The following is a 22,533-nucleotide window of genomic DNA, read 5'->3' as shown; positions in this document are numbered from 1 at the left end:
GCAGGGGCGCTATCTGTCCTTCAATGCACGTGGACAAACCAGAAGGACACCCCCAGCCATTCCTGACCCAACTCAGGCCCGCGGTGCGCTCCCTCCCCGCCCCCCCACAGGATGAGTGGTGGTCAAGCCCCAGGCATCCAGGACTTTTGCTCGGAGGAGCTGAGAGGAACGAGCTGGATGGCTTTGCACCCCGAGACGTTGCAGGACCCCTTCCCTTCCCAGCCTGCCCGCCCTTCTTACCCGAAGCCCCGCGATGTCTTCTGACCGGCTCTGTGCAGCCTGTCTTGCCCCCTGGAATCCCGCAGTCCCTCGCCCCAGCGCCGTCCAGCCCGAGGGCAGAACCTCGGCCCTAACAGATGCGGCACTGGGTCCTCGGGACAGGGTGGGGACTCTGGACGAGCAGCCAAGCGGGGCAAGCACCTAGTTCTCTTTGACCTTCTGAGTCCCCTCCTTCTAAGCTCCACTTGCTCTCCCTGACAGACCCCGGGGGACCCTGCCACAGCGGGCCCAGTCCTCCTGCCTCAGTTCTCTGCAAGACCCCCCACTCAGAGGCCATCCTGGTTCTTCTGCTCTGCAGACGCAGCTGCAACCTCCTCTGTCCTCCCTGCTGGCTCTCCTGGAGCAGTGGTGCTCCCAGACTTGACCTCCTGGTGCAGCGATGTTCCCTCTTGTTATTCCGTTTCCCACCCAACTGGCAAGTGAGTCGAGGTCAAATAAAGCTGAAGGGCTGCTCAGTCAGCTGTGGGACCCCTCCCCAGCACCCCTGGGACCACCGCACCCCCTCAGAGCCCTGGCTATTTGATGGCTGCTGGGAGAGTGCCACTGGCATCCCTGTGTGGCCCTGGGGGGGCTGCCTGGGACCCCACTGCAAAGTCGCCCCGGCTCAGGTGCGGGGGGGGGGGGGGGCGGGCAAAGGCCTGGGGCAAGCGCCTGACCCCTCCGCCCTGGGCCCTGGCATCACCGCGAGCCCCGGGGGCTTGAGCCCTGGCTTCAGCCTTTGAACTTCGCCCAAAGTAAGCACAATTGATTCCTTCCAGAGCCGAGGCCCGAGGTCATCGTTACCGGCCCCGAAGGTCAAACAAACAAAACAATCAAACCACAAAGCAAATGGTACAATTTTAATTCCTCCACAAGTCAAATAGAAAGAAGGTAAAAGAGTGTTCTGCACAAACACAAGAACGGGAGGGAGGGAGTGGTTGAGAAAGGGGGAGAGAAGACAAGTAAGAAAAGAGAAGGAAGGGGACAGGGAGGGAAGAACGGAAAGGGGGCGAGGAATGCGGGTCCAGTTTGGCCTCGTCTCTCCCCTTCTCCCCTCTTGGCGTGTGGACAACACAGCCTCCCGTGTCCCGACTCCCAGTAGCTTGTCCCTGGACTGTCCCAGGTCTCCCCTCAGGGGCACATACGGCTGTCAGTCCAGACCAAACTCACATTAAATAAATTCCACTATACACTGTACAAGAAAGCCAGGTCCATCCCTCTTGGCACCAGCCGCCCGCCTCCCCAGAGAGAGCCCCTCTCGGCCCCTCCCTCTGTGCACGGCGTGGGGCGGGGCTCCGTGGGCGGGGCTCCGTGGGCGGGGGAGGAAAGAGAAGAGCTTGGTTCCCCAGTCAGCCCGCCCTTCACGGGACGCGTAAAGCCATCGTGGCCGCAAGGGGCCCCAGCGTGGCCCCCTCAGGCCAGGCAGCAGAGCCACGCTCCCTCTGAGCCCTCTTTGTCACCCCCTGCCGTCTGCAGCCCTGAGTCACCTCTGTCCAGCTGCGGCCTGAGCAGCACAGTCTGGGGGCGGGGTGGGGAGAGGGGACGTGCAAAATGGCAGGGGAAGGAGGACTCTCCTCGCCTGCCCCCCCCCCGGGGGGACCCATAGGACCGAAGGTCAGGCAGGGGCCGGGGCAGGGAGGGACACGGCGGGCGGGGGCGGAGACGCAGGCGGGAGGCGTTGCCCTCTTCACTCTGCCAGCGGCTGGGCCAGGTTGGCCAGAACCTTGGCCTGGTCCACGGCGTCCAGCAGGTTCTTGGCATCCACAGCCAGCGTGTGGGAGGCGGTGAGCATCTGCCGTTTGCACTCCTCACTCAGGGAGGTCACGGCGTTTTGCTGCGCCAGTCGCATCTTATTGATGAGCTCCGCCAGGTCCTTGTTGAGCAGTTTCTGGGTCCCCTCGATCTGTAGGAAGAGCACACGGGAGGGGCTGGGACCCTGAGGGGCCGCGACGTGCAGGCCGGGAGGATGGGGAAGCCACACGGGAGTCCACCTGGCGCTGGCCCAGGAAGTCGGACGTTCTCTGGGGGGTGGGTCTGACCCCGGCTTGGGCTGAATCCAAGGCCAGTGCGGGCTGGGGGCCAGGTCGGCAAGAACAGACACTGCAGGCACCCCAGGCCCCAGCCCGCCTACGCCAGCGCCCTCCGATCCAGCCCCAGAGACCCTCCCTTTGTGCCCTCATACCCTCGTGCTGGCCCGACGTGGGTGAATGGTCAGGGGTCAAGTGCATTCACTCATTGGTTAACTGTGTACCATCAAATCAAGAGATCAGCGACAGCGGTTTGGGCTGTAGGGTTTTATTTACTACCATATCCCCATGCCTAGTGCACTGCTGAACATATACTTGGCGCTCAAGAGATATTTACCAAGTGAAATGAATGACTGCCACTCTCAAGCCGGACGGGGGCTCCTCTGGGTTCTTGCTGCCACCCAGAGGGGGCGCGGGAAATGCCCAGACACTCCTGCCCTATGTGTGGTCACAGTGGGGACAGTAGTGGGCTGCAGTGGTCGCCTGTGTCACATTGCTGACCACCGGGAGATGGTGGATCGAAAGCTACAGCCTGGCAGGGGGTGCGGTGTTCTGCTGGAGCCTGTGGCTGGTTTCCAGACAGAAAACCAACACACATTCAGAGGCACAGCCTCAGTCTCCAGTTCTGCGGTAACAAATTACCACAAACGCCGTGGCTTAAAACAACGCAGGTTTATTCTCTTACAGTTCTGGAGGTCAGAAGTCGGGAATGGGTCCCATGGGGCTAATGTCAAGGTGACGGCTGGGCTGCGTTCCTTCCGCAGGCTCAAGGGGAGAATCTGTTCCCTGCCTTTTGCCGCCTTGAAAGGCTGCTGCCTTCCTTGGCTTGCGGATCCTTCCAGCAGTGGCATCATTCCAACCTCTGCTTCTATCATCAATCTCCTTCTCTGACTCGTAAGACCTCTGCTTCCACCTCCCTCTTACAAGGACCCTTGTGACTACATTGGACCCACACGGATAATCTCAAGATCCTTCACTTAATCCCATCTGCAAAGTCTCTTTTGTCATGTAAGGTCACGTAGTCACAGGTTCTGCGGATGTAGACATCTTAGGGGGGCATCACTCTGCCTACCACTGGGACCATCTCAAGTTAGAGCACCAACACTCCCATTTTGGTTTTCAGTGATTGTTTCTCACTTAAATAGAGAAAATCGATTAAATGATCAATTGAAGAAACCTTAACGGCTATTTCTGTGACACACTCACCTTGACCTTAGTATGGAGGGTACTAGACAAAGAATCACAGGGGGCGGTAAAAAGAAGGGTGTGTCATCCTTTGCATGTCCTCACGCAATAAGAAGTCATCACAACCATCTGAGACCTAAACTAGGAAATTCACCCTAGGAAGCTGGCCGGGTCCCCGGGTGCCAACTCGGGCCCCTTGTGGTGCCTTCCCAGATATGCCGTGCAGAGCCATCCGCTGGCGGCTCCCAGCAGAGAGGAGGCTGCCCCAGGTGGCCCTTCTGAGTCTCCTGTGTGAAACACAGCTGGGGCAGGTGAAGGGGGCATGTGACAGCTGATGTCACCGACTGGCACAAGGACACTCACCTCTGTCCGCGAAGACGACGGCAAGGACGGCAGGAGGTCGTCCACACTCGCGATGAGCTTCCGCAGCGTCAGGCCCACGTTCTGGGAGAGAAAGGGGCGGGGCGACCGTCAGCTTGGCTTCTTTTGAGAAAGCCACGTCTCCCTGGGGAAGAGCCCTCCTGGGATGGTGCCTGCCTGCCGAGGGTACCTGGGACTAGATTCCCTTTGACCACCTGGCTCTAATGGGGGTCTTCCTGGGAGAGGCACCTAGCCGGCAGCCTGGGATGGTCGGCCCCTCCCCCTTCCTTCCAGGGCTGAGCAGCCCGCCTCCCCAGGCCACGGCTCCGCCCTGCCTCTCACCTTCACCACCACCACGTAGCCCTCGGGGGGCAGCTGGCAGAGCTCATTCTTGAGGTCCAGCACAGCCCGCACCAGCTCCATGACGTTGAGGTACACCAGGTCGTGGGTCCGGTCCAGGTTGGCTGTGGGCTGGATGGACTGTGTGGGTCGGGGGAGGAGAAGCAGAGGGCCCAAGGGGAGGGCGGCGAGTCAGGGGCACACGAGCCATTCTTTCCTGGGCAGGCACTGCCCACTCAGGCGTCAGCCCAACTGCTGAAGCCTCTTCTCCGAAATAGTAGCGCCCTGTCCTGGGGGTGCCTCCCTCCCTTCTGCTTCCAGGGCAGTGGTTCTCACATTAGAGTCTGCCGGGGAGTCTTAAAAACATACTGCTGGCCGGCCTCACACCAGACCAACTGAACCATCCCCTGGGCCTGGGGGCCACGTGGTTTCAAAGCTTGTCAGAGGATTCTAACGGGTAACCAAGGCTGAGAACCGCTGTTCCAGAGTGAAGCAACCAGCATGGGCCCCACAGCCACGTGGGTGCCGGGAGCCCAAGCGCGGCTGGAGAAAGGGAGGCGGGCCACACCCCCTGCTCCTCGGGCTGGACCAGTGAGCTTTCCTCCAGGTCAGGGCGGGGCCACGGGAGCCGGGGCACTGGCCTTCCCTTTGCTTTTTTATGAATTAGCTGTGTGGCCTTAGACAAGGCCAGCTTCAGCAGAGCCAGCACCTACCTGCACGCCCAGCCTCGGTGGCTTCTCTGGGGGGCCCGTGAACTCCGCTGCAAGGGGGGAGGGGGGACAATGAGCGCAGGGTGTTCTCAGCACCCCGACCCCTCCCTTCGTACCTGCTGCTAACCCAGCAAAGCCCCTCTCCACTACTACGAGGAGACCCGGGGAAATGAAACCCGAATCCCAGGACGATGGCGGGGAAAAGAACCTCTGGCCTCCCTGGTCCTCTGTAGTCAGGGATTTCAAAGACAGAAAAAGCCAAAGTCACGCAGAGATGGAGGGATGGCAGGGGCTGTTCCAGCCTCGGGGCTGCTGCACCCTGGGCCCTGACACCCTGACCTTGACAGCCATGAGGGAGAAGCCCACTCTGCAGGCAGCAGGTGTCCGTGGAGCCCCGCCCAGGTGCAAAGGCTGCTGTGCAGTAGATTTGCGAGCCTTCCCTCTTGTCTGCTTTGACCATTCGGGGTGGGTGGGGTCAAGGAAGTGAACTGGTAGAAGCAGCATGCTATTTCCTCCCCACTCTGATGAGCAAAGGCACACACAAGCCCTGTGTAGCTGCCTGAAGTAGACGTCAAAAGACCTGGGTCCACTCTCACCTCTGCCACCAGGGAGCTGGGTGACCTGGGGCAACTTACTGACAGTCCCAGGCCCTTAACTGTCTTCTATCAAATGGGACGGTTCGCTCACAAGGGACCCTGCAGGAGCCAGACTACTGCCTGGGCTCAAGTCTGAGCAGATCTGAGCTCTGCTAATCACTAGTCGTTAGCTCTGCTAATCACTGTGGGTAAGTCACTCGACCTTCCTGTGCCTGTTTCATGTCCTTTGTAAAATGGGCATCGTAAGAAATTGTACCTGTCATATAGGAAGGACTGCTGTGGGATTAATCGAGTTGACATTTTTCAGCACCTTGGGCCAGTGCTTGTCACCATCATCGCAGTCATCAGTCCCCCCACCCCATGGTGATGAAGAGCCTGGCTCACTGCCAGCTCCACCCGGCCAGCCTGCAGCAGAGGGCCTTTAGGCTCCAGGGAAGACCCTGCGGGCTCAGTGGGCCCCGCCCTCTTTCTCTCTTCTGTCCCTGGGGCCTGGGGAGGAGCAGTCACCTGGGAGAGACGGGTGTGGGTGGGAGATAGGATCACCAACTCCTCCAAATAAAGGCAGCCACCCAGAGAGGTGGGAACAGGCGGCAGACGGAGGGGGATGGGGTGGGGTGGAGGGTGGGAGGTGGTGGATATCAACTCCCAAACCGCGCTTCTCTGCACACTCAGAGCTCAGACAGGGCAGACGTTTCTTCCAATTGCAAACACACTCCCTTGGCCGCTCTCTGCCCTGGGCAGGGGTGGCGGCTGCTCACAAGATGTCAAGAGGAAACTCCCGCCAAGAGGAAGGGCGCTCACACTTACTGTAGCCGACCTCCTTCTCTGGGGTCTGGAAGGAAGGAAAGAGAACAGGTCACTGATGCGGCCCTGGGACCACCCACGTCCCTCCTTGGCCTGTTCCCCACCCCCAGGTGTCCATTTAGAGGTTTAGAGATCTTAGCTCTAGGAGGACCTGGGGACCTCCTGACCGCAAGTGACCTGGGGGCCCTGTGGCCAAGGAAGGCGGCGCTAAGCGTGCAGCTCAAGTGTGAGCTCAGGGAAGGAGCCTGTGGAGATCAGAGTGAAGGGGAAAGACGTGCTCCCGAGGTGAGAGGCAGAAAGGAAGAGATGGGCAGGCCTGGAGCCAGGGTCCCCCCGCTGACTGCCAGGCCCTCCCAGGCCTTCCCCCTAAGGCAGAGACCTCTCGCGGTGACTTACCAACGGGGACTTGTCATTCATGTAAACCATGGGGTCCTGCAGAGGAGGAAACCAAAGCAGAGGACTTAGGATTCTAGAACTAAAACCCCCAAGGATGCGTGGAGAGCGCTCACCCCAGCCAGCTGGGGAGGTGAAAGGGGACACAAAGTGACACGGCAGCCTGGACATCTCTCCCAGGGGAGCACGGTTATCAGACCGTGCCCAGCAGCACCGCAGGGAATGCGTCCCTTCCCGCCCCGGGGCTCAGTGGCCGCTCACCAGGGATCTCTCCTCCTGCCTCAGCCACTGGTAATCTTCCACCATCTGCTTCTGCTGCTTCTCCTGGAGCTGCCGCATCCTGACCCTCTCGGCCTCCCACAGCTGCTGGGCCTCCTCTCGGCTGCTGGGTCGGATGAAGTCCTCCTCCTGGGAGGACAGCAGGGAGACAGGAGAGGACACAGTAAGTCCAGTCCCCACACCCAGGAGGGACAACCCTCTGGAGAGCTTTGCGGGAGCCACACGCCTTGGCCTCACCGGCTGCTTTTTTCTTGTAAAGTTGTCCTTAAATCTGCAGCCATCTTTGCAGACAGTTATTTGTGGGTCCGTCAGCCGCACATACACGCCTGTGTGTCAGTAAAATGCCGAACCCAAGCGCACATAGTTTAACAGGCATTGTTTTCAAACGATCACGTGATCTGTCACTACCATTTTATTTTCAAATAACTGTCCTAATAGTATTTTCTCAGTTGGCATTTGTCATGGCTACTGTCACTTAGTACAGTTGGAAATGCAAAGCCAGCCCTCTGGGAAGCCTTGGGACCTTATGGCCACCTAAGACCGCGATGGCGGGTCTGGAAGCTTCGAGGAGCAGTGGTGTGCTTTCCCCCAAAGCTGTCCACAGTGGGGTGGGACCCGAGAGGAGGAGCGACAGCAGGCACCCATCTGATCATGCCTCTTTACTACAACATACTCTTTATTAAGAAAGTAGCTTGGGTTATTTAACCAAAGGTTAAAACAAATGCATGAGCTAAGAGGTAAAGTGAAGAACACAATTTAAAGAAATAAGGATCTATAGATACGCAATAAATGCTTCCTCTCCCTAGCTTTATTTTTTATTTTATTTTTATTTATTTATTTTGCGGTACGCGGGCCTCTCACCGCTGTGGCCTCTCCCGTTGCGGAGCACAGGCTCCGGATGCGCAGGCTCAGCGGCCATGGCTCACGGGCCCAGCCGCTCCGCGGCACGTGGGATCCCCCCGGACCGGGGCACGAACCCGCGTCCCCTGCATCGGCAGGCGGACTCTCAGCCACTGCGCCACCAGGGAAGCCCTCTCCGTACCTTTATTAATCTAACCCTGTTTTAACTCATTTGTGGGGCTTTGGATCTATTCATAGTTCTACCTGCTATTTCTTAAACAGAAGGTGTTGCATGTTTTCCTGTTAGTTCTCTTCCCTCAATCTTCCCCAGGGTTCATTTATATAAATATCTTCTCAGTCCCTTTAAACTGGCTTGCATTTTTTCTGCTGCACAAGATTACTTGGGTCTCCTGGACATAGGAGTGTTATTGGCATTCTTTAGATTGCATATATCCTGGGGCGGCCTTTGCCAGGGGCATGTGACCTTTTTATGACATTCAGGTTGGCAAGCCACTCAGATCCTTTCCTTTGAACTGGCCAGTTTACACACAAGTCACTTACATAAAATGCTAAAAATTATTCTCCCTCTACTTTAGCAAGGCATAGTCTCTGCCAAGCCTCTAGAAAAGATTATCCCACCAAAGTCTCTAAAACACACTTGGATATAACACACAGTTTGAAAATAGTTACACTGGTATGTTTCTCCTAGGCTTGTTCGGCTACAATTACTGCTCTCAGTTTCTAACAATACTTCTCATCATAAGTTTATTTTCTTGCTGAAATATTCTTTGTTTGTTACTCTATTCAGTAACTGTTTATTAAGCAGCTACTATATGGCAGGGATGGAGTTGGGTGCTGGGAGGGCAGTGATGGTTAAATATGCAGTGTCCCTGTTCTCATGGGTTCAAGTAACCAATAGTAGAACGGGGTTTCTCAACCTCAGCACAATTAACATTGGAGACAGATAATTCACTCTCGGGGGAAGATTTCCTGTACCCTGTAGGATGCTTACAGCAACTCCACCCACTAGACGCCTACAGCACCTCCCCAGTTGTTTAAGAAAAATGTCTCCAGGTGTCACCAAATGTCCCCTTGGAGTTGAGAGCTACTGAGTTAGATCTTATTTTAGTAAAACAAATTTCAGAACATAAGAGTATTTCATAACCATAGAATTGATAAAAATAAATAAGATTTACTTCACAACAGTTGATGCCCCCAAATGAGGGGATTTTAAGGCTGTAAATATCCTCAGTTAAACGCCAACACCTGCAAACACAATGGCATGTCTACCGTAGGCTAGTGACAGATAGTGACAAATAGAAACTAAGTGTCAAACATTCTGAAGATAGAGTTAGGAATCTCCAGGTACAAGAAAAATGTACGGACTGAGGAAGACTAGAGTAAATACCAGTAGAAGGAGTTGCCAGACTCAGGAAAACACTATGTAGTTTTGTAATTGCCAGAAGAAGATTCCTACCGCTCAAATGTCTAGCATGCGCCAGGCCTGATCACCACCTTACCAAATATTTTAACATGCGTCGGTAGATGTGTTCCTATGTCTTCCAGTTGTCTCATAACACTCAAGGAGCAAATTATTATTATTATTTTAAATTGGACCTCTTCAGGGCTTACTGGTATACCTCAGGTGTTCTTATCAGGCAATGAATGCTTACATTGCTGGTCATTTTTAAGAGAAATCAGGTCCTTGTGGTGTTTTAAGATGACTCTGATAAGCTTTGACACCTTTTATAAATTGGCTACCCCCCATCCTGCCAGTCTTATTTCTACCTCCACACGCACCTGCCTTGTTCTAGAAAAACTGCTCCTGCACTCATCCTATGGTTTCCCATCACTCAATCTTGGCTCCAACCAATGCTCTGCCTCTTTCATCCCCTGCGTCCCAGTATTTTCCCCTCCGAATCTTCCCCATCCACTGAGGCCCAGCTGCAGAAAAGAAGCCGGAAAGAGTTGTTTTTCCCTCTGAGCTCCCACTGCACTTTCGCTGTACCTCTGTGTGCCACTCACAGCTTTGTGGTTTGCATTTCAGGCAAGTATGCACCTGCCCCGTTCCTCTGGCTGATGGTAAGCTCACTGAAGGCAGTTCCCCCTTCAGAACCTAGGACAGAGCCCAGCAAAGTGTCCCTTTAAAAAGGTGCTGTTTATTGAATTCTATTATTATTTTCAACCTCAATTGTGAGGTCTTCAAGGGGGAGATTGCTGCCATCCTGACGCTGGTATGGAATCCCACAGATTCGCAGATGAGTCAGGCAATAGAGTTAGTCAGTAGAAAAATTGTTTTTGTGGGAACAGAAATCTCTGATTTTTGTTAAATGCTTTCAAATGCTTTGCAGGGAGCCTATTATACCTTTTCAGCATTCTGCCTGGAAGAGGCTTTCTCGATGTTTCTGATGTATACCATGAAATGGAGTTTATGTTTTTAACTTTTATTTTTTTTTTGCTTATTTTAAGAAATGCTCATTATGTTATTTTAGGCAGACTTTCCTTGTGGCAAGTACTTCTAAACCCCTGACAGAAAAGGACTTTTTTTCCTGCCACACAGTCTGTCTTTACGGAACTGAACAAAGTCCTTACGGTGAGTCAGGGATTAGACAAACGCAGTGCCATCCCTCAAATGTACAAAATACCTTCTTACTGAAAGGATGCATTTTAAAGCCAATCTCACTAAAACGCAATTAATTATGAATAAAGAGTCAAGGGCAGGAGAGTGGAGGAATTGAACACTGCCTAAATGATAGTGCATGCTTCAAAATGCAGTTTTATTATCGTTAAGTATATGCTAAGATATAAATTGGTTAAATTAATGTAAAAGAGAAAAATGAGCTAGGTCAGGTCAGGGGGATATTGATTCCCCTAAGATCTCACTGCCTAGAATTCGAAGTTATCTTAATCATTTCAAAGTTTTACTAAATTAAGAATAACGGCATAGGATATCTCAACATACTTTCCCACATTTTGTAAATGTATTATAATAGAAATGTAGTTTCCCCTCAATTTTTAGAGTCTTATATGGTGAGCCTGAAATATCGTGCATGGCAATGGAGTTAGAGCTAAAATAATAAGGGTTTTAGTCTGTTATGTCACATATCAAGACTCCGTTTAGTAAAATATATCAAGTGTTCATGGCAACTGACCACAGGGAACATTTGTACTGAAGGAGAAGATGGGTGAGGACAAGTTACAAGTGGACAGGCAGAGGTGCTTTTTTTTGTTTGTCTGTTTTAACAAGACAATTAGAAGCTAGTCCACAAAATACTCAGGGCCTCATTGGCAGCTGAAAAGAAAGAGGTGACTGGGGAGGGTGTGGCTTAGCCCCACACTAGCCCCCAAGCTCCTTCTCTTACAGCAGCAACTTTTCCAAAGCAGCAGGAGTGGCAGCCACAAGGAAGCCTTTCCTTTGACTGAGGAGAGATTGAACAACCACAACAATCAGACAGGAAGGGCAGAGCAGGGCGGAACCTCCAGGATCTTTCACTTTTCTGGCACCGTCAGGCTGACTGCCCTCTTCCCATGAGCCTTCACACTATCGCCAGGGCTGAAGGAGGGGGGGTAGATTTTACATCCTTCGCCACAGTGCCAGAGTAGGGATGGGGCAGGTCTGGGTCCAGCTGGTGTCCTCAAGAGCAGCCCCGGGCTTGGCCCCTCAACTCTGATGTGCTTGCAGAGGAGAGGGAGTCACAGAGCACCTCAGTGGCCTGACTGGTACATGGAGGGCACCTCCTGAGCCCCAGGATGTGCAGTTCCCGGTATTCCAGGTACCTCCCTCTAGCAGTCTCTTCGGTCCTGGCTGGGACCCAGCATGCAGAGCCCTCTTACCCGCATGCTGTGGCGCTTGAAGACATTGTGCCGGTGGAGAGGTGGGGTGTGCAGAGAGTTTACGGGAGATGGATACTCCATAGGGCTGGCGAGCGTGGGCGAGCTGGTACACAGACCCTCGGGGACCTATTCAGGAGAAGCAAAGAAGCACCAGGCACAGGGACAAGGCAGGAAGGTGGACAATTAGCTGCTACAAACACGAGCACAAAGAAACGATACAAGAGCTCCATGGGGGAAACAGGACTCGCTCTCCAGGAGCTAATAAAGAACAAGGTGTGGGCATTTCATTGGCCCCGTTTGGGAGACACGGCGGAGCGACATACACGGCTCTCGGCTAGAAGTCAGCACAGACACGGTGGTCTCTCTTCCATCCAACAGCCCTCCCTGTGACGTGGTGCATACCATGGGTCCATGTGTGTTACTGACCTACTGAGTACGTCTCCTCCTTCAGGACTCTTCAGAAAGGAGTTATATTCCATCATCATGTTACAAATTTGACAGATATGATTAACCCACAGGTATGTGTATATATAATACACACCTTAAAAAAAAACCCACTATTTTAAACATCGCAAAAGGGTATGTTTAAACATCGTAAAGGGTATGTTAATTCTTTTCTGGGTACCCGAGAAGAGCCAATGCAGGCCGTCTCCATTGCCCGAACAGGTGACTACTGCTCCTCTAAGGCACGAGGATGGAGTTTCAGGAAGGACCGAGATGAGGAATGGCCCTGAACCGCCCCAGCCCTCTGGTTACATGTTTACCTGGAATTGCAGCTTGGGTGCTAGAAGGTTGGTTTGTGGAGGGGGTCTGTACTTGGGCCGGCTGGGCTGGAGAGAGAACACAGAAATGAGTCAGTCCCTGTCTCTCTCCTTGAGTGAGCACAGCTCACCAAGGGGAATATCAGGTAGGAAACAGGTCAGGCTCGTTCAGGATGAAGAAGATGAGGAACAAAGTTATCATTAAAATCATATGCGTCCACTAACTGCGCATCTGTTACTACTGAGTGATGGGAGGGTACAAAGAGGCCAGCCTCTCTGCCCTCCTGGGGGGGGTTACCGATCTCTGTGTGTAGCCTCCGCGGAGGTGGGAGTGCCTGCCAAATGAGTACTCAAGAGCCACAGACACCCAGAGGGAGGTCATGGAAGGCTCCGGCACCCACAGCAGCTTCACGGAGGGGATGAAAACCGAGCTGGGCCTGACAGCAGGCAAGGGGGACAGTGAAAAAGGCCCTGCATCCATAGGGATTTGTTATGGACCGAGTGTCGCCCCTCCCCCCCACTCATATGCTGAAGTCCTAACCCCCAGTGTGAAGGTATTTGGAGGTGGGGCCTTTGGGAGGTAATCAGGGTCAGATGATGTAACAAGGGTAGGGCCCCTATGCTGGGATTAGTGACCTAATAATAACAACAATAACGATAATAATAGACACCAGAGCTTGCTCTCCTCACTGTGTGAGGACCTGCGAGAAGGTGGCCATCTGCCAGGCAGGAAGAGAGCCCTCACCGGACGGGAATCCGCCAGCACCTTGGCCTTGGGCTTCCCAGCCTCCGCGCTGTCTGTTTTCTAAGCCGCCCAGTCTGTGGTGCTTCGTATGGCACCCCGAGCTGACTACTACAGGCACGGTCCCTCGCAACCCACCCACCTAAGAGCGGGGCAGCGGGGCACTGGCTCCTGTGCCCAGAGATGCCACGGACATGGGAGGCTGCACCTCAGGGGCCCAAGGATGCTCCCCATCATGTACCCTCAGGGTAAAAACACGAAAAGGAAAAGTGCTCCAGTCTCTCAAGGGAAACATTTCCGGGGTGATCCCCTGCTGCAGCCGTCCCACAAGGTGCCTGCTCCCTTGCTGTCTCAGATTCCACCTGCCGATGTGCTGATGGATGGTTGGGTCGAAGGGCTGAGAGGACCATAGGGTGCGATCCTACCTACGCTGTGAGGGGAGTTACGCAGCGAGGCCTGGGAGGGGCCGCACAGGGGCCCAGCTCTGCTGTGATTCACAGGGTCAGTGAGGCCAGGGCTTGGCTCACCTTGGGTGGGGGTTCCTGGAAGGCCGTGGGCTCCAAGATTTTGGGAGGTCGGTAGCGAGCGTTCCTCTCCTGCTCTATGGCAACGTCCTTCTCCATCTGATAAATGTCACTGCCGGGGAGTCAGGTCAGATAAGGAGAGAGAAACAGGGTCAAAAATGCTACTGGGGGCTCCTCTCTGTGCTCCACCACAGTCTGGATCCCATTCCCATGTCCTCTGCAGAATGCACTGGGGAGACCCCTCGGAGACAGGCTGCAGTACGGATGCTGCAGCCCCCCTCACCGAGGCTGGGAAGATCACGGAATGGGTCCAGGGTGGGGAAAGGTCCTCGGAGAACGAGTCCTAGCCCAACCGGACAGTGCGAGTGTGTCTCCTGCCCATGTCCCCATGCCTCTTGCCCTCCTGTCCCTCCTACTGGCACTGATCACCTGTATAGATTTCTGATGTCCCAGACAACCTCATGACAGAGGCCCGTGCTCTACGTCTCCTATTTTTCATTAAACCTCCCCCCCATGCATTCCTGGTGTGTGCTAATGGGAAAGGGTGGTGGATTCCCTCCCAGATTAGCTAAGTGCATGCTTCTTGCCTTTTTAACCCAATCCGGTGGTTCCCAACCTGGGAATCACAGACCTCAGAGGACTCGAATAATTACAGGGGGTCCGTGAATCCACATGTTCACACGTGTACCAAGCACTGTCTGTAGACAAGTATTATGTGCTCTTGAAATAAATGTCTAAGCCCAGGATGGAGCCGCTACTGCCCAGGGGGTCACACCAGCAAGCCAAAATGCAGATAACTTTCATGTCCCTCTAAATGCTCTGCTTGACCAGAAACAAAGTACCACCCAGTTGGCCAACCCAAATGCCAAACCAGCTCTGGGCTTTATACGTACTTCCTGTTCTCTATTCATCCTCTATTTTTCTCTTCCTTGTTCCTTATTCTTTATCTTATAAAAGGGTCCTGACTTCCACCCCATTTTGCACTCTGGCCCTTGGGCACGGAGACTGCCACTTCATGGAGTGTTAAATAGTTTGTCTGTATCACTTAAACTGTCTTCTTTAATAATTTTTAACAGTACTACTAAATATGTAACATTTGGTATTGTGTTTTCAGATGTATATGCATTATATTGTGTGCAATAAAAAAATCATTATACGGCTTACTGCATTCTGTCAATCAGTGGATTCTAAAAGTGTATGTTACATGGAAGAGTTCTCAAAATTCAACATTAAGAGGGTTCTTCCTACCCCCAAAGATTGGAAGCCCTCATGAAATCCTTTCTTAGCTCCAGTGGAGGACCACCAGGCTGGGGCCTGAGGGAGGTGTCCTGGGGTCATCAGGGTCATCTGAGAGGCTCCCCATGTGTCTCAAGCCTCCAGAATGAATGAAGACCCCGTGACCCCAGAGCTTCTGACCCCCTCAAGTTACGTCTTTCAAACACTTTTCCCCCGGAACCCTTTGGCTTCTCAAATCTCCCTTATAAGGGACCAACAGATGAGTCTAGAATTAATCAGGAGCGTCAATGAAGAGAGAGTCAGGGACAGAGAGGCCTTCTAAGCTGGAGGGCTTGCAGACTGTGTTGGAGCCCTGCCTGCAAACAAATGCAGCATATCTCCCATTGCCTGGACCTGGGGTTCCCAGCCTCCCCCTGGGGCTCCTCCCCACAAGGCAGTTTCTGGGGGCTATTTTCTTTCTCCGAAAAAAACGCCCACATGTTGACAACAGTGTTTAAAGTTGCAGTATTTAACATTAATTAAACACTAGGTTCCCTAACGTAGGAGCCAGCAAACTAGGCCCACAAGGCCAAATACGGTCCCCTACCTATTTTTGTGTAGCTTTAAACTAAGTATGGTTTTCACATGTTTGAACGATTCAAAAAAGTTAAAAGAAAAATATTTTAGGACATGTCAAAATTACATGAACTTCCAATTTCAGTGTCCACAAGTAACGTGTCACTGAAACCCAGCTACACTCATCATCTTCGGTTGCTTCCAAGCTACGGCAGAGTTGAGTAGTTTCAACAGAGACTGTATAGCTTGCACAACCACAAATATTTATTGTCTGACCTTTCGTAGAAAAAGTTTGCTGACCCTTGCCCTAAAGGATGACAAAAGAAGTCAGACCACCCAAGGGGGCACTGGTGGCAGGCGGGCCACCAAGGCAACAGGATTACCCTCTAAAAGGCTCTCCAACAGCAACCTTCACCAAGGACCTCCCAGCACCCGGGGGTAATGGCTCTTGGGCACCTGAGAAGGATCAGACCCTCAGGCCACCAGTGCTTCATTCAGAAGGGACAGGGGATGCCTGTCACTGTCTTCACAGCCAAAAATCACTCCTTTCCCTGCTGTCTGGGGGGAACAATCAGAGGCAGAGGAAAGGCACAGGGGTGCTGCCAGGGAAGCAGGTCCCGTGCCCAGGCTGGTTGCCTGTAAGATGCACCCCAAACCTCAGCAAAGAGCACAGGCACTGCAGTGAAAGTCTGATGCAGCCTTTGAATTCAAACCTAAAATATATCTTCTGGGCACATACTAGGAGCAACGCCCTGTGCTCGCGGTTAAGAGATGCAGAGATGGTGCGGCTGACCCCACTCTGCGTCTCTGAGTTCATATATCTGACAGTGAACTCGGCTTCAGCCTCCTGCCTTTGACACAGCACTGAGCCTCTGTAAGGCCTCCTCCACTGGGAGGATGGGCTAACTCCACTTGGACACGTGGCGCTGTGCTGGCCAGGGGGTGGGATGAGGTGGGGGCGGTCCCAGGGCAAGTCCCAGCCCCACCTGCCATGCCTAGGGCACTGAGTCACCAGCTGAGCCTGAATTCCCTCCTCCCTCGGAGGGGACCAGGACGCCGGCTGCATCTTGTTTAAGGAAGGATGTTGTAAACCTGTAAGCGCTATTGAAGAGGAGACCTGCTCTTCAGGGGCCCTGGGCCTGTAGCCCCCTCCGGCCTCCTTGCTCACCTGAGGCTGCACACGAGCTCAGTGAAGCGGGGCCGCTCACTGGGGTCGTAGTCCCAGCAGCGGGTCATGAGGGTGTAGAGAACAGGTGGGCAGAGGTCAGGCTTGGGCAGCCGGTCCCCCTTCTCGAGCACCCCGATGACATCCTTGTTCTCCAGCCAGAAGAAGGGCTGCTTCCCAAAGCTCAGGATTTCCCACATGCATACGGCTGAGGGCGGGAGGAGACGTCTCAGGGCCCCTGCTGAGGGGACTCTTGCCTAGAGAGGCAGCCCACCCTCCCCAGGAACAACCGGGCAGTCCGCACTCAGCGCCTGACAGGGACCGCCCTGCCTTCCCTCGTTCCCCCTATAGCATCCCTGGAATCTTGATCACTATGGCGGTCCACCAAGGGACCAATCACCTGCATCCGTAAGCGAACTAATCCCCCCACCCCCCGGCCCCTTCCACACGGAGCTGTTAGGGTCTGTGGGATGTGGAGGGGACCATCAAAGGCACATCATTGGGACCACTGGTGCCTTCTCTTAGGAGTGGGTGGAACCTCCAACAGAAAGCTGGTATATATGTCAGTTGGGACGTATATACACTACTATGTATAAAATAGATGACTAATGAGAACATACTGTATAGCACAGGGAACGCTACTCAGGGCTCTGTGGTGACCTAAATGGGAAGGGAAACTAAAAAAGAGGGGATAGATGTAGATGTATAACTGATTCACTTTGCTGTACAGCAGAAACGGACACAACATTGTAAAGCAATTAGACTCCAGTAGAAATTAATTTAAAAAAAAAAAGAAAGAAAGAAAGCTGGTGTTCAAAGCCTAGCACCAATGCACGCTGCCTATGTGACCACGGGCAAGCCCCTGACTCGCCTGAGCCTCAGTTTCCTCATCTGGAAAATGGGAAGAATAATAATGAGATTTTACTGGGCTGGCTCTGGGGACCTGAGAGGGAGAATCTACACAGTTGTGTGCTCTGTAAGCGGCTGTCCATCTGTCACCTGGTTTTGCTTTCACCTCACCCTGCACCTCCATCTCGGAGAAAACCTCAGCTTTGCCTTTGAGGATCCCCTCCAGGGTGGCCCACCTTAGTCCCGGGGCTGGTTGGTGGAGCACATGCTCACCTCAAGAGACTTTTCTGGGAAGATGAACCCAGGCTGGCCCTTAGCCCATGTCACCCCTGACCCACCACTGGCCTCCCCACTTCTGGGACTTCTCAGTGGCTGTAGGAAAACAGAACCTGGGGGTCCAGACCCCTGCTTCCTGTGCCCCCTCTTAACCTGGTCACAGAGGTGAGAATCGAACACTTTTCCACGCCCTCCAGGAGGTCCACTCACCAAACATCCAGACGTCACTGGCCGTCGTGAAGCGGCGGAAGTTAATGGACTCGGGGGACATCCATTTGATAGGGAGACGCGTCACAGAAGCTTTGGGTGGACAGAGGGTTTACAGTAGTTATTAGAGAAGGAGATCCAGATTTATGCAGAAATGCAGCCTAGTCTCCAGAGACTGTTGGCCTGGGCTTGCCTAACAGTCACCTTTTGAGGGGATTTTGGCTTCAGCGACCCCTCGAGGGGACAAAGCCGTAACACCACCTGCACCTCACCTTTGTAATACTCCTCATCCTCAATGTACCGGGAAAGGCCAAAGTCCCCCAGCTTCACACACTCAGGGGAGGCCACCAGGATGTTCCGGACAGCGATGTCCCTGGAGGAAAGAGGCAAAGACACAGGTGAGTCAGCTGAGAATGCTTCAGGGGGACAGACAGACAGACAGATGGACAGAGAAGCAAAGGAGAAGAGAGCTTCCGGAGCAGAATCGGGCAGCTTCTGTCAGTCGGTCCTTCCTGGACCCACGAGCCGTCTGGCTGGAGCCCAGCTCAGGCGGGAGCCTCGGCTGGCCCACCGTCCCTGCCACACACATGCCTGTCGTCTCCCTCCGTCTCGTTGCTGAGTCCTGTCCCCACGACCCCTTCTCCCGCGTCTCCACCTCCAAGCCTGTCTCGGTTCCCCAGACTTGCTCCAGTCACCGCCCTGCAGCCTGTATTGTCCCCTCTGCCAGGGATGCCGTCACCCTGCTGACGCTTCAGGGAAGAAGCCCAACCGCTCTCCTGGTCACAATTAACAACCTCTTCTCGTTCTGTGATTCCAGCAGCCGCTCACATCTCACTTCCAGGGAGCCCTGGGCTAGGCAGGACCTTCCAAAGACTACACACACCCGAGCCATGACACAGAGACCCTCAGAACCCCGGTACAGAGGAGGAGACCGGGGCAGAGAGCTGGTGGAACGTGCCCAGCAGCTGGTTGGTTGGGAAAGGCATCAGCCCAGAGCTGAGGTCTCACCACCCCCAGGAGCCCTCGCTGACTCAGTTACCTCATGCTCCCAGCATCACTTCTAGCCCCAAACTGGCTTGTCTCTTGCTTCTCCCAGGCAGGCTCCACTCCCTACTGTTTTTCTTTATTATTGAAAAGATGACTTCAAAGCACGACAACTTCACACAAAGCTGCAAATCTGGTATCCCACCACCTTTGCCCCATGACTATTCACCCTAGAAGATGCTAGAACGTGAGCTTCACAAGGAAAGGGATTCTTGTCTGTTTTGATTATTACTTCATCCCGGAGCCTAGGACAGTGGCTGGAGGCCCACGGGAGGAGTTCGATAATATTAGTTGCATGAGTGAGTGAATGAATGTTCATATCCCCCGACATAGCTTTGTGTAGTGTCATCCATACGGCCACATATCTGAGGTCGATGGGGTTGAATTGAAGAATTCACCCGCTCACCCCGGGGCTCTGAGAGCACCCCGTCCAGGGGATCATGTTCCCAATGGTGGGGACCTCCTTTCAGGGAATGGGGACAAAGCCGGGTGGAGAAGGGGCCAGCTCCACAGCCAGATGGAGGATTGGTCTTGGCAGCCTGGAGGTGCCGGGGACCAGGGCAGCGCCAGCCACTTGGGCTGGCAGGGCCCAGACCCCAAGATCATACCAGCGCTGCCAGGACCCAGTCTCTCCTGCCTGGCCAGGTGCCGCCAGATGGAACTGCTGGAGGAGCAAGCAGGGAAGTGACCTCCTGGACCCCCAGGGAGGCGGCCTGGACAGCACTGAGTTACAGGCAGACACCTCGGACTTCAGAGCTCCTCTTACTGGCAATCCTGGGAGGAACATATTGCCGTTCTACTCTTCAGAGGAGGAGATGGGCTCAGAGAAGGTGATCACATTGTCACACAGGCAGGACCAAAGCCAGGCCTTCACCCCTGTTCTGGGCGGCTACAAAGCCCTGCTTGACCCCAACCTCTCCAGGCTCCCCCAACCCCAGCCCCACCTGTGGACACAGTTGATGCTCTCCAGGTAGGCCATGGCCTTGCAGATCTGCAGCGAGTACAGGACAAGAGTGAGCACCTTCAGGCAGTTCTTGTTTCGCTCCAGGTAGTGGCCCAACTGCAGGAAGGGGAAGATGCCCTGAGGACCCTGCCCGGGCCGGGGCATGGAGCTGGGGGAGGGGGAGGGCACAGCCAGGTGGCAGGACTGTCTGGCAACTTCCTCTGCAAACGGCCTCTGGGCTCTTTCAGCTGGGAGTTAAGGGCCCCCTGGCTCTGAGCGCATCCCCCGCCCCCACTGCAGCCCAGCTGTCATCGCAAGGGTCCTCCTCGGGCCCCTCCAGCTCACCTCCCCGTAGGGGTACAGTTCCATGACGATCCAGGTGGGCTCCTCTTCAATTATGCCGATCAGCTTCACGATGTGCGGGTGATCCAGGTTCCTCATGATCACTGAAAGTGGCGGCGAGAGAGACGGGCCCGAGCCCTTCTAAGGTCCAAGGTGAGAATCGGGCTTGGCTGGTCCAACCTGGAGAGAGCGGCGCAACCCTCCTCCCCTGTGGGCACCAGTGCCGTCCGTGGCCTCCCGGCCCTCGCTCTGGGCCCTCCCTGTCTCCGAGTCTGCATAGTCTCGGGGCCTTTTCCAGCTCCTGGTCTGGGGGCCTCCTCGGGGACGCCTACCTGCCTCACTCACGAACTTCTCCTTGCTGTCCAGAGTGCAGTCTTTCTTGCAGGTCTTTACAGCCACGTTGATTTTCTCCCCTTTCTGCAACGAGAGTGTGTCCAGGGCCCCTCAGTCCCGCCCAGCACTTCCCTCCCCGGCGTTACCACGGTCTTCCCACAGGGAAACAGGTGATGTCTGGGCGTCTGGGTCTCCACGAAGCCTGCTCTTCCTCTGTCTCTTCCCCTCCTCCCCTCCCCACCCCCTTCTTCCTGATCAGGACTGGAAGAACTTTCGAGATCAGATCCCTCGAGCCCTGGGCTGTCCAGATGAAGACATGGAGCCTGAGGGGCCAAGTGATCTGCCCAAAGTCAGCGGGCTTGTTTGGGGCACGTGCAAGGTCATTGTCAGACATGGCGTCCTGGTCTCTTTCTCTTTATCATTGGTTTTGACATTTTTGCTGCCCCTTTCCTCTGCTCTGGCTTTTCCCCCAGGCCTGGTAGAAGCACGACCACAAAGGCAAACCTTGTCCCGCCCCCTCGGCGGCCTCAGATCCCACCCTTCCTTTGCTCACAACCGCACTACATGGCGCCTCCCCGTCGAGCTCTCCCACCAAGAGTCAGTCACCCCCCGGCAGGTGCTGCCTCTCTTTGGATCCCTGCTATTGCTGCCTTTCTTGGAAATGACTCTCGTTTTCATCACTCCCTGTGTATTTCATAAATACTGCAAAGACCAAGTTGGGGAAGAGCCACACACCACGGCAGCCACCTCCAACTCTAGAGTATTCGAGCTCCTTTCTCATTCTACAGAAAAGCAGAGGAGGAGTGTCAGTGAAGAGGCTGGAACTCACGTGACTCGTGTAGACACCTTCATAGACCTCCCCAAAAAAGCCTTCACCAAGAATACGATTCAGGACCACATCTTCCCGGGCAATGCCATACTGTGGGCCTGCACAGGTGGAGAAAGCAAGACAGCCCTGGAGCGCAGAAACCAGCTGACACCCCTGGGAATCCGAGTGTCTGCATCCCCGGGAATCTGCGCACCTGCATCCTTGGGCATCTGAGCATCGTCAGGCTCTAACACCAGGCTCCGCCCCCTCCTGCCCAGGCATTACCAGACCCGCCCCCCCACCCCCACCCCGCCAACCCCTCAGCCAGGATCCAGGGGCTGGGCTGGGAAAGGGGATCTAGAAGGTTTCACTGTCTCAGACAGGGGAAGAGTTGTTCCCTCTGAAGGCTGGGTCCCATATCCACAGGCTTAGGTTCCTTCCGCCCCCCTCCCCAGGGCACACAAAAGTTCGATGGTGTGGGGATATAAACAATGATTTCCGCTTTCAAAATCAAAGATGCCTCGCTCAGCTTTGTCCTTGTCCGAGGCACATGTGGGAGAGGACAAAGGAAGGAAAGAAAGTCCCCCTTTGGTGTCACATGTGTCCCCAAATGTCACTTCCCAGGGCCCTGGCTGTGGTTGACGTGCAGGGGTGGGGTGGGGCGGTCAGGGATCTACCTCCTGGTCTTCGCAGGGTCTCGTCGGGAATCTCTGCATAGATGTCTGATTCTGGAATGACAGAAGGAGGACACCCCATGGGCAAGATGCTTCTGGGGGCACCACCAGGAACCAGGTGTGGGGCTCCCCCGTGCAGGCCAGTGGAACCAAGCTGACATCACCGGGAGGGGTGTGGGGAGGAGCCAAACAAGAACTGGGCTGCTGTCCGGCATTTCAGAGTGGCCATAGGGCCCAGGGACCTCGGCCTGAGTCTTTGCTCACTGCTGCTCACGGCTGTTATTTGGGGCAAGTTGGTTTGTCTCCTTTAATCTGTTTCCTTTTCTGTGAAATGAATGTTTCTGGGGAATGCAAAGATTAAATAAAATAATACCTATTATGTATTTAATGCTGTCATGAACTGAATGTTGTGTCCCCGCCTCCAAATGCTAATGTTGAAGTTCTGATCC

The 22,533-nt window shown here is 54.4% G+C and overlaps 1 protein-coding gene across 9 annotated transcripts in view; it reads right to left on the bottom strand.

Moving 5' to 3' along the window:
- Positions 1-1,103: 1,103 nt before the first annotated feature.
- PTK2B (protein tyrosine kinase 2 beta) overlaps positions 1,104-22,533 on the bottom strand; it is a 130,088-nt gene continuing 108,658 nt past the window's right edge. For 3 of the 9 annotated variants that reach the window (XM_060155740.1, XM_060155739.1, XM_060155742.1), the window contains exons 14-32: positions 22,088-22,138; positions 21,432-21,529; positions 20,602-20,686; positions 20,273-20,373; positions 19,929-20,044; positions 18,213-18,313; positions 17,944-18,033; positions 16,612-16,816; positions 13,656-13,764; positions 12,390-12,455; positions 11,617-11,751; positions 7,189-7,254; positions 6,934-7,080; positions 6,676-6,711; positions 6,283-6,307; positions 4,883-4,929; positions 4,173-4,310; positions 3,834-3,914; positions 1,104-2,161 (exon numbers count right to left, since the gene is read on the bottom strand). In XM_060155740.1, coding sequence (XP_060011723.1) covers positions 1,946-2,161; positions 3,834-3,914; positions 4,173-4,310; positions 4,883-4,929; positions 6,283-6,307; positions 6,676-6,711; positions 6,934-7,080; positions 7,189-7,254; positions 11,617-11,751; positions 12,390-12,455; positions 13,656-13,764; positions 16,612-16,816; positions 17,944-18,033; positions 18,213-18,313; positions 19,929-20,044; positions 20,273-20,373; positions 20,602-20,686; positions 21,432-21,529; positions 22,088-22,138 — 1,913 coding nt within the window. In that variant the 3' untranslated portion in view covers positions 1,104-1,945. Of the gene's footprint in view, positions 2,162-3,833; positions 3,915-4,172; positions 4,311-4,882; positions 4,930-6,282; positions 6,308-6,675; positions 6,798-6,933; positions 7,081-7,188; positions 7,255-11,616; positions 11,752-12,389; positions 12,456-13,655; positions 13,765-16,611; positions 16,817-17,943; positions 18,034-18,212; positions 18,314-19,928; positions 20,045-20,272; positions 20,374-20,601; positions 20,687-21,431; positions 21,530-22,087; positions 22,139-22,533 lie in introns of those variants that run through there. The other 6 variants (XM_060155743.1, XM_060155744.1, XM_060155745.1 and 3 more) reach the window with 4 other exon arrangements.

The sequence above is a fragment of the Lagenorhynchus albirostris genome, chromosome 7 (assembly GCF_949774975.1).
Source record: "Lagenorhynchus albirostris chromosome 7, mLagAlb1.1, whole genome shotgun sequence".
Taxonomy (NCBI): domain Eukaryota; kingdom Metazoa; phylum Chordata; class Mammalia; order Artiodactyla; family Delphinidae; genus Lagenorhynchus; species Lagenorhynchus albirostris.
Note: the sequence above shows the minus strand (reverse complement) of the source record. Positions and strands in the feature narration are given on the sequence as shown.